At 33.6% G+C, this 11,111-nt stretch overlaps 1 protein-coding gene across 1 annotated transcript; it reads left to right on the top strand.

Moving 5' to 3' along the window:
- Positions 1-244: 244 nt before the first annotated feature.
- Positions 245-9,953, top strand: LOC114404177 (ubiquitin receptor RAD23c-like). Its single transcript, XM_028367272.1, has 12 exons — positions 245-514; positions 1,491-1,652; positions 3,917-3,970; positions 6,797-6,864; positions 6,982-7,056; positions 7,188-7,365; positions 7,535-7,687; positions 7,772-7,840; positions 7,931-7,978; positions 8,069-8,178; positions 8,278-8,356; positions 9,623-9,953. The coding sequence occupies exons 1-12, from the start codon at positions 449-451 to the stop codon at positions 9,737-9,739; spliced, it is 1,179 nt and encodes a 392-aa protein (XP_028223073.1). The 5' UTR covers positions 245-448; the 3' UTR covers positions 9,740-9,953.
- Positions 9,954-11,111: the final 1,158 nt, after the last annotated feature.

Here is an 11,111-nt window from a genome sequence, read left to right on the forward strand (position 1 = left end):
TTCTAAATTAATTACAATTAAAATAAACAACTAAACTAATCATATCTTTCTTTCCCAAACAGGCATGTACCTACACCTCTCGACTTAGAGCCCAAACCAATTTGATAACGTGAATATCACTCGCGCATGCAGTGTCCACGCGTCTTTCCATAGAGCCATCGCCGACACGTGAATCTCAACCCTAACCACGGCGCGTGGCAATAATCTCCCAACAAATCCCTATTTAAACGAAACGAGGGATGTTGTGTTTCGCCTTTCAAATAAAAACGTGATTAGCTCACAGTCGTTTCGGGGCATTCTTGTGCACTCAGTTACTCTCTCTCTCTCTGGAGCGTCGTCGTTTCGTTAGGGCACAAAACCCCTTTTCGGATCGGTGGAGCAAGGCCTCGCCGGCGAGATTCCCGAGGCTGTTCAATCAGCGATCGAGCACCGGCGAAAAGCGGCGAAGATGAAGGTTTTCGTGAAGACTCTCAAGGGCACGCACTTCGAAATTGAAGTGAACCCTTCGGACACGGTTTGCCCCTAACACTCTCATTCTTCAATTGAATTTCGATCGTGACTTGTCCCCTTTTTGTTTTTCCTCGCTTTGGTTGCGCGAGCAGAAACCCTGAATTTGTGGATTGACTAGGGTTTTACTTTCCTTGTTGGTCAATTTTTTTATTGGTTTTGAGTGATGGCAATTTACAATTCCCCGATCAATCTTTTATGTTTTGTAATTGTGTTAAATTTAGGTTCTGAATTTGCTTTATGTATGTGCGTGATTTGGTGTGGAATTAATATGACCTGCCATGTTTCTTTGTTGTGTATTAGGTAAGAGTGCAAGACCAATTGCGGCTAAGTGGTTGCATGGTTGAAGCATGATAATGAATAAGTTTCACTCTTTGATGTTGTTTGGAACTTTTCTTCTTGGGAATTTCAAACAGGTTTATCGTAGGATGAAAATTCTGGATTAATACTGGTTTTGATTACTATTGGAGATCATTATCATTATAGTTGCACATGACTGACTTTGTATATACCGCTATCATACACTTGGATTGATAATTAACTTAACTATGAGCTGTTGGAATTGACATTGTTTAAGACTTTGACGGAGCTTCTTGTTGTTAAACCATCACGAATGACTGAAATTAGGGAATTTGGCTTCTCTGAGTGAAGGCTGTGTTTCAGAGGAAACTTATGGAGTTATAACTGTTGATTAAGACAAATGGTTGAGAGTGTGATAAAATGCATACAAATGTATAACAAATAATGAAATTGTTAAATTTCACTCCCTCGAGTTTTTTAAACAACACTTATAACTTTGTCTTTTTCTCTCTTAAGCACACCCCTCACTTTAGAGTTATATGTGAAATAAGGATGTTTAAGAGTGTGTTAATTTATCTTTTAATTATGTGCTTCAATTCTCTCATGTTTCTACCATATTCTGTTCTTTCTGAACTACAGTAATTAGTCTGTAATATTTGATTAATTGTGGATATTATTTACAGCTTTCTGAAGTGAAGAAAAATATAGAAACTGTTCAGGGTGCAGATGTCTATCCTGCTGCACAGCAAATGCTTATTCATCAAGGAAAAGTTCTAAAGGATGGTACTACTTTGGAGGAAAATAAAGTAGCTGAAAATAGTTTTATTGTAATTATGTTATCAAAGGTAAAAATTTCTTTACTTATTTTTTTCCTATTTTGAAAATGAAAAGTACATTGATCTCTGTACTACTAAAATGTGTTCAATTATTTGGTTGCATACATAGTTGTTTAAACTTAAAAACTACATGTGTATTATGTATTATTATGTGCTTAGTTTATGTTTAGGTCTATTAGTTATCTGGTGCTTTGAATCTGACATGGTTGTCAATAGTTGCGGTACAACAAATTGATGGTGTCAGTGATTGTTTGTGTAAACTGTGACTTATTATTTATAATGATTTTTTTAATTTATTTTTAGTATAAATGCCTCCAATTTCAGTCTAAACTAAATGTGATTGTGACCTGAATTGAATTTTGTTTGAGTTTTGTATTCAATGATTTGACATATCTCACCAGAATGCAAGTACTCAGTTCATTAACTTGAAATGAAACCTGCAACATATCTACAAGTAAAAAGTTGTTTAGTTAGAACATTTGAGTTAAGTTTTGACCTAGATAGACTAAATGAACTAACCATCACCTTTGATACACATATGCTGCTCCCACTATCACCTTGCCCAGCACCATCAGAAGCCATTTTCATTGATTACAAAATTAAGACCACCAACACAAGAAGAGAGGGACAAAGACAGCAGAAGATGTGCAAAAAGGGTTAATTAAGATGGTGTGTGAGAGGCAAGAGAGATGACATTCAGAATTAGATTTCAGAACGAGTGATGGAGATGTTGAGAGAGAATAGGGTGAAATTGTGTAAATGTTTGTTTGAGAGAGAACATGGTGCAAAAGACACATTTTACGTCACGGAAAATAGGTTTTGGAGAATCGGGTCACACAACTTGGTCTGAGAGACCCAACTCACATGATCGCAAAATATCATTTGATACCACAATTTTGCTTCAATCTTGCTGCGATCCCACCTAGACACAATTCAATGCATGATCTTGCTTGAGATAGTTGGGGTTGGATTGTAAGATTGTGCAATGTCACAATCTAACTAGTGATCTAGATTGTTCGTCATACAAGAGTTGATGATAATGATAATCTGAGATCTTACTGAGTTTATTTGGTCAGATTGGTCATTCAATGTGAATGCTTTTTGAGGTTCAACTACTGGTATTTTAGTTTAAATTCCATGTACAAGCCATTGCAAGCAAATTCTGATCTATGTTATCTAAGTGCCTAAATATAAACCAACTTTTAGCCTTCATTTTCCACAATTTGACTCCTTGAACTTTTTGCCATTCCAACCTTTTATTTCTCCTATTCCAAGCGTGATACATCATCACAAGTGTAGTGACGAGTTTCCTTTTTATTTAAAGAGTGAAGGATATTCAGAGAATGGGAACAAGAAATTCATCTTACTTAGCTGCATAAGATGAAATGAAAATAGGGTTTGTGTTCTGATGAAAACATCAAATTTGACACCAGGTGTCAAATTTTTACACATAAACCACTTTATAACTTTTTGTAGAATGAGATTAATCAATCGAATCGTTGAATAGAAACTATTTATAGAGTAAATTAAGTTTATAAAATTATGTAAATAAAAACTAATTGATACTTCATCGCACTACTTTGTTTTGATAGATAATAATTATTTAAAATATAAGCAAATGCCATAACTAATCAACAAATGTCCAAATTAAGTGAATTTTGATATAAATGATAAGATATATAATATCAAATGATTCAACAGTTAGATTGGTTAATTTCATATTCTACAAAAAGTTATCAAGTGGTGCAATTGTGATTATGTTGACATTTCTTGCTATAGTTTTTTTTCCCTTTTATATTACTTGATTGACTCTTGTTATTAACCTCTGTTTTTGGCTTAAATTTATGACTTTTAATTATTAATTGTGAGTATGTCTTCGATTGTGGAGACTTTTTTGAGCATTTATATATGTGATATATGTTATTTAATCTACATCTATAATTTCATGATAGAGGTCATCCTACTATCCGTTATCCCTCTATAGCGGTTTTGGGGTTGATTGCTCCCGACTGTTATCTGGGATTGATAACTATGATTATGTCTTGACTTGTTAAATTACCTTGACTATTTGTTGCATGCATGTTTCTGTATGACTGGATTATCTTCTCATTGCAAGTGATTAGTGCTTGAAGGATCACTTGCACCCTAAAATGTTGAGAGTTATGTAAAGAGTTAAATCCATATGAAATTAATGTTTACTTCTACAAATTCTTATTGTTTCATAAATAGTCTTTTATTGAATACTACATTATACTATGCTCAAAATATGGCAGACTAAGAGTTCATCTGGTGAAGGATCTACTACTTCAACTGCTCCTTCAGTTAAGGTGAGTTAATATACTATGTTATTGAGCACTGTTGTTTATATTAACATTATTTGACTATTCTTGTTCTTGGGGCTTTTCCACTACTTGATTTGATTATTGTTTTGATATTTTACATTAAAATTTATAGAATAACTGCATATAAAATGATTCAGTGGAAAATTTAATCACATCAATTTCTACTCATGTGTCTAACCCAAACAAGTTACAAATGCAAGCATTTTCTATTCCACTAAAAGGAAAGAGTGGCATCAATTGGTATATAGTGTTATTTTGGGCCTTTTCTTATTAATGATATGCATGTTTGTCTAAAAGTGTTAATTTTTTCTTCCAAAGAAAAGTAAGTTTTTTTTTTTATTAAAAGAAAGGAAAAACAAACAAACTTACTTGTAAACTCATAAGAGTTTTACCTAATACAATAAGGTTTAAAAAAATATCATAGTATCAAAACAGAATTTAATATGATATGTAGAATAAATATTTGACTTTCAACATCTTAATAAAGCAAACCTCAACAAGAAAGTATAACAATACATATTATAACCATAACACTAAATGGTCATAGTGGAGGGGTTAAAAAATGCCACGTTATAGTGTTATTTGTTATAATGGCACTATAACATAGTTGTCAATACCGGTGTAGCGGAGCGGAGCGGTCGACCCCAAAAGTGGGATAACGGGATAGTGGATGGCAGGATGACTGCTTTTCTAATGTTTTTTTTTTATATATGTTAAATAATTAATAATGTATATATATATATTCAAAAACAAATATATATATATATATATATATATATATATAAGTTTTTAATATTATTTAATTATTAACATTATTATTATATATTAATATTTTTCGGCTACAATTTAACTAGATATGTTAAACTTTAAAACAAAAATATAAATATATAAATAATTAGTAATATATATGTTCAAAAACAAAAATATATATATATATATATATATATATAAGTTTTTAATATTATAAAATTATGATATTATTATATTTATTTAATATTATTTCTATATTATTATATATTAATATCGTTTGCCTCTACATAAGCCAATCCTAGTGGTATATATGTTTTTTTTTTGCTGAATCCCCTAATGGTATATTAAAATGTGAATTTACTGTACACACATGGTAGATACTAGATAATTGTTAAGGCTGGACAATTTTGGGATAGGTGGAGATAAATAGTTAGTGGAGCGCGCGGGTGCAACTTCGTCAAGTGAGATATGAGATCGAGGGTTTCTTAGCAACACAGAACAGAGCAGAAGAAGCAACACAGAGCCCTCCCTCTCTCCCTCCCTCCCTCCCTCCCTCTCTCTCTCTCTCTCTCTCTCTCTGGGAAGAACAAAGCAGAAGAAGCAACACAGAATAGAACCACTGAACCCACTTATAACCACCAGTGCTTCGAAGTAGCGGCGCGAAAAACCGCTCCGCCATGCTCCGCCACGATAGCGGCTGCTCCAGCCGTGACCCGAAACCGCGCCGCTACACACATGTCCGTCGCAGATGGGTGCCGCTCCGCCGCTATAGCGGCCGCTACGGCCGCTACGGCCGCTATTGACAACTATGATTTAACAACATTAGTTGAGATGTAAAGAATTCACAGAATTGGAATCTTTCTTCCAACCCTCATCCAATGTTGTTAAATAACCATTATAGCGTCACCAAAATGCTATTACGTTAGAGTTACGGAGGTACTGTAATGGTTATTTAACAACATTGTTTGAGATGGAAAGAATTCACCCAATTGGAATCTTTCTTCCAACCTTCATTCAATGTTGTTAAATGACCATTATAGTGCTACCATATTGCTATAATGTTATGGCGGCACTATAAAGGTTATTAACAACATTGGATGAGGGTTGGAAGAAAGATTCCAATTGGGGGAATTCTTTACATTTCAACCAATGTTGTTAAATAACCGTTATAGTGCTCTGCCATTGGTAACCTTGCTTTCTTTGATTTGTTTTTGTACGAATACATGGTGCTTTGTAAATTTTGTTGGTTCGCTGTTGTGTAAATTTTTCTCGCAATGAGATTCAAGAAAAATATCAATTAATGCATAGTGAAAAATAATAAGGCAATTGTAAAAGGAAAATAGGGACAAAGCATGGACACCCCTTCAGAATTTAAGTTTTATGTCTGAACTCTGAATTCAATTTTTACTTGTTCAATCCCATTTTAATCAGTTTTGACCATGATCTTGGCTTGGTACTGGACATGAAGCCATGCTGGTTGAACTGATTGGATTGGTTGGTTTGCGCAATGAGATTCAAGAAAAATATTAAACTTTAGTACTGGCCCACATGGACTTCTGTTTACTTGCTGTTGCCTGGCTTTTCTTATTGTTTATTCTTTTTTGTTTTTTTATCTTTCTATAGTTGAGCCATATGCCACTTATCTGTTCTAGTAGTCTACTACACTTTGACTGGCTGTTTTTTTTAATTGAACACCAATAAACTGAGACTATTCATTGTTAGTATTTCTGACAACTGGCAGTATTTCCTTCTAAAAAATCGAATGATGTCTCATAATTTGTCATGTATAGAATAGCTTTAGCTGAAAGAGCAAAGTTGACATGCATTGTTTGAGCAGTATTTTATTTATTCAATCTTTATTAGTACTTGTTAATTCTATTCCACTCATAAAAGAATATAATGAATAGAAAAAGCAGAAAGGGAAAGGGAAGAGAAAGAAAATGAAAATTGTTATGAAGTTGACATTTTATTAAGTGACGTAGAAATAATAATAATAAAATAATATATTCCCCTCTTTTTAACTTGTGAAAATTCCATTAACCGATGTGTCAAATTATGCAGGCAAGTGCAACTCCTACTTCAACCTCTGTGTCTGCTGCGCCTCAAGCTCCTGCTTCAACTGGAGCAACGTCAGTCGTGATTTTTTCATTTCTTTTCTTTCTCTTTCTATTTGTTTAGATAAATTTTAATTAAAATATTTTTTACGTCAAATGTATTGTTTCTACAACTTCATTCCATTTTGATAGGCCTACACCTGTTACTGCCCCAGCTGCTCCTGCTTCTGCTGCAGCTCCTGCTCCTATATCTTCAGGCTCTGCTGTGTAATATTCCTTTTTCTGTTATAATTGGAATTAACCTTTTACTTGTTAGATATCTATTTTGAAGATAGAACATTCTTTCAATTCCCATTGGTTTATTTTAAATCTGGTTAAAAGAAACTTTGTTGAAGCAGGCCAGAGTCTGATATATATGGGCAGGCAGCATCTAATCTTGTTGCTGGAAGTAACTTGGAGGGAACCATTCAGCAAATCCTTGACATGGGTGGAGGAAGCTGGGACAGGGATACTGTTGTTCGTGCTCTTCGTGCTGCTTATAACAACCCTGAGAGAGCTGTTGAATATTTGTATTCCGTATGTTGTAGGATATAACTACTTTATATTTTAATGGCTGTTTTTTCTACAGTTTGGCTTTGCTTCCATTTGTTTGGAAATTTAGCGTTGGATTATTGCTTTGGTTCTTTTATTATGTTCTCTTGCACTCTATTTAATTAAAATATTGTTTGTTGTTGATAATTGTTAGGGCATACCAGAGCAAGCTGAAGCTCCACCTGTTACCCGAGAGCCTGCAAGTGCTCAACCTGCAAATCCTCCAGCTGCTGCTCCACAGGCAGCACAACCAGCATCTGTTCCTTCTAGTGGACCTAATGCCAATCCTTTAGATCTCTTTCCCCAGGTAGCTTCTGAAACATTTTTTTATCAACTAAAAAAAGATAAAGGATAAATATATTTTGGTGTACTCAATACTGTTTAATGATAGGGCCTTCCAAATGTTGGGTCTGGTGCTGCTGGTGCTGGCTCTTTAGACTTTCTTCGCAACAGTCAACAGGTATTCACTATTTGCCTTTGTCCCACCACTTAATTTTGTACTTGCAAGGCTTGTCGATGCTGAATTTTTCAATGTTGTGCTGTGTTTCAGTTCCAAGCCTTACGCGCTATGGTACAGGCTAATCCACAAATATTGCAGGTTTTCTTAATTTCTTCTTTGCCTTGGTAGTGTATGTTCTGTTTGTATATTCTCTTCATCACAGTTCCCTGAATTTTGCGTTTCTTGCAGCCTATGCTACAAGAGCTTGGCAAACAAAATCCTCATCTTATGCGATTGATTCAAGAGCATCAAGTTGACTTCCTTCGCCTAATTAATGAACCCGTTGAAGGGGGTGAGGGGTAAGGGTTAATCTATACTATACTTTGCATTTTCTTTGTGTTGTTATTTTTTTTACCTATCAATGATGTCCTGTGACTTAATTTTCTATTATGTTTTAGAAATATACTGGGACAGCTAGCTAGTGCCATGCCGCAAGCAGTGACAGTCACCCCTGAGGAACGGCAAGCAATTGAACGTGTAAGTCTATCCTCTCGAGTCTTGTCTGTATTAAACAATGAATTTCATATGTTTTCCCTGTCTGATGCCCCTAGAACATAGGGAACATTATTCTCATTTTAAACTGCCTGGCTTCTTTTTCTTACATTAATAAATTTCATCTGTAATTTTGCATATTTAATGGTCTATAATTCAATAATAGGATGTGATGAGAATATTTTGTTTTGGTTAAAAAAGTAGGTTTTAATGAATGAGCTTATGTTTGGAAACATTTATTTAGTGATTTTGATGCAATGCTGTTTGAGTAGTGTAAATGAAAATCACTTTTAGATATATAACTATTAAATTCAAAGCCAATAGTAGCTGTTAAGTTGGTTACCTACCTCCGTTCCTATATATAATAAACAAATACCTAAATCATCAAGACCAATAAAAGTAGTTAAGTTGGTTAACTTTAATTAATAATATCATCAATTTAATTTTTTTTTCTTTCAAAAATACCCATTGAACTAAATGGTTTAAGTGGTGGTTGCATTTAATGACATTATTTTTCAAGAAATAACTTTTTCCACCATTGAATATGACTTATCTCGTTAATAATCTTTACAATAAATAAGGTTATAGAAGGAAATTAACAATTAATGCATTTGATAGTGTTCATGTGTTTCTTACATTTAGGAACAAAAGAATGTTTCCATTTGTTTCTTATATGTAGCAACAGGGGTTGTATTAGTTTGTTGTATGTGGGCTAATAGAAATTCAATCCATTTCATAAGAAAAGTGCGACCAATTATCCAAACAACAAAACTAATTATTAAAAATAGAAATTTATTGTTGCATTATTAAGTTAGTAATATAATATGAAAGGATACTTCTGTAATGCCGCTTTTACGATGAGGGAGGTATTCTTCTCACAGGATTCTGGCTTCTTTAATGCAAACTAAACACAGCCCAAGTCTATATAAATAATAATGGTAGCTTTATATAACTTGTATTGACTATGTAATCCAAACTCTTCCGATTAAACCTACCGAGAGTCACTGATACAGTTGGATGAGTTTGTGGAGTTGTACAATTAGCATTTGACGTTTTGCTTGCATTTAACATTTGTTAAAAATTTATGTGGATTTTGGTTACATGTTCATCATAAATAAAGAATGTAGTCTCACTTCTGATCTTAAGCAGAAAACAGCACCCTCCTGTTTTTTTAGGAACAGCAGGGTGAATATCTTGATAACTAGTTCTTGTGTAATTTCATTAACTTTTGATACTTGTTTTCTGCCCCAGCTCGAAGCAATGGGATTTGATCGTGCAACTGTATTGGAGGTGTACTTCGCTTGTAACAAAAATGAGGAGCTGGCTGCCAACTACCTTTTAGATCACATGCACGAGTTTGATGAATAATTAGATCTCCTTTCCAATTTGTCAAAATAGTTGTTTTATGTTTCCTTTTGAACAGTCTTTGTTATGTAATGAGGTAATATTTGATAATGACAAGTCTCGAATGGACAAGAGATATTTTAATCACTGCATTATTGCACAGGTATTCATCATTTTCTTCTCTTAGAAATTTTATCAATATTCTTATACAGGGCTGTTTGGCTTGTATTATTGTTTATTATGGTGCATTCCCTTAACTTGTCTAATGATGCTTTTTTAAGTTACTCGTAAATCTAGTAATGTCAAAATTGTTAGTTTTCTAACCATCCTACTCATGAGGAGGTTTTCCTTCCCTTCCAAGAGGAGGTTCTACATTAACAAATCCAGTGGTGTTTTTCATTCACCGTCTCATCGCTCTCTCTTTTCTTTCCCCACCTTCAATGATTTTTCCAAGAGATTGCTTTTCAACAAATTATGTTGTGTTACCTGATAATAATCGCCTAATCCTGAGAACAACAGATTGATAAGCCAAACTGTTTAAAGGGTCAATGTAAATATGATTTAAAGTAAATGCAGAAGAGAACCACTCAACCAGATTCTGGAATTTCGTCACCTGCTTTTATATAGTAAGGTTAATGATCTTATTTACAGGAGATTCATATATGAATGTGTATAATTTACAGTTGAAGCAGAGAATAGAAGTTGATCTTATTTACACGGACAAGAGGAACGGGATTTGGTTTTGTTTTACATTTAAATTGAAACAGGATTTGTTTTTTTTTTTTTTTTTTTAAATTAAGATTTGATTTTTTTCTCCTGACCTGGTAATATAATTTTTTTTTTCTTATTAAAATTTGATTTTTTTGCTGACTTGGCTATTGTTGTACAAGTTATTGTACAAAATGGTTGTATGAATATCATTATTCAATCACAAAACACATTAAAATTAATCTGTTTTATTAATCTCTAATATGTCTTTAGAAGAAAAAGAAAAAGCACGTAAAGCGGACTTTCAGTTTAAAAGAAAAAATGTAGTTAGGTCCTATTAAGTCAATGTTTGGATTAGCGTTCCTGTGGCATCCAACTGACGTTTGCAAAAAGAAGGATCATTTTGGCCAGAGAAACAAACATGAACTAAGTAGGGTGGAGTATGTCTTTATGCCACTTAGTTTACTTATTGGGTTTCATTGGTCATGTTGTAGGTCATGTCATTTATACCTCCCAAAATTTAGACATAGAAAGAGTGCATTCCTTTCAAGTGAGAATAGTAACGAAAATTTAACGAGGAAGCATAAAATCTCTTCCTTTTACTTGATAAAATGGCATTCTTTCTAATATGCACATTTGGCCATTGTATGGGGTTTGTGACATGGATTTTTTTTTTCTAGGTTTCTTT

This window comes from Glycine soja, unplaced genomic scaffold (assembly GCF_004193775.1).
Source record: "Glycine soja cultivar W05 unplaced genomic scaffold, ASM419377v2 tig00005439_1_pilon_451196_845285, whole genome shotgun sequence".
Lineage (NCBI taxonomy): Eukaryota > Viridiplantae > Streptophyta > Magnoliopsida > Fabales > Fabaceae > Glycine > Glycine soja.

Excerpts from the sequence above, each read along its gene's own strand:
- LOC114404177 (XM_028367272.1), top strand. The coding sequence starts at position 449 with ATGAAGGTTTTCGTGAAGACTCTCAAGGGCACGCACTTCGAAATTGAA. Across the intron at positions 7,979-8,068 it reads CTAATCCACAAATATTGCAG|CCTATGCTACAAGAGCTTGG; the intron begins GTTTTCTTAATT and ends CGTTTCTTGCAG. Across the intron at positions 8,179-8,277 it reads CCCGTTGAAGGGGGTGAGGG|AAATATACTGGGACAGCTAG; the intron begins GTAAGGGTTAAT and ends ATTATGTTTTAG.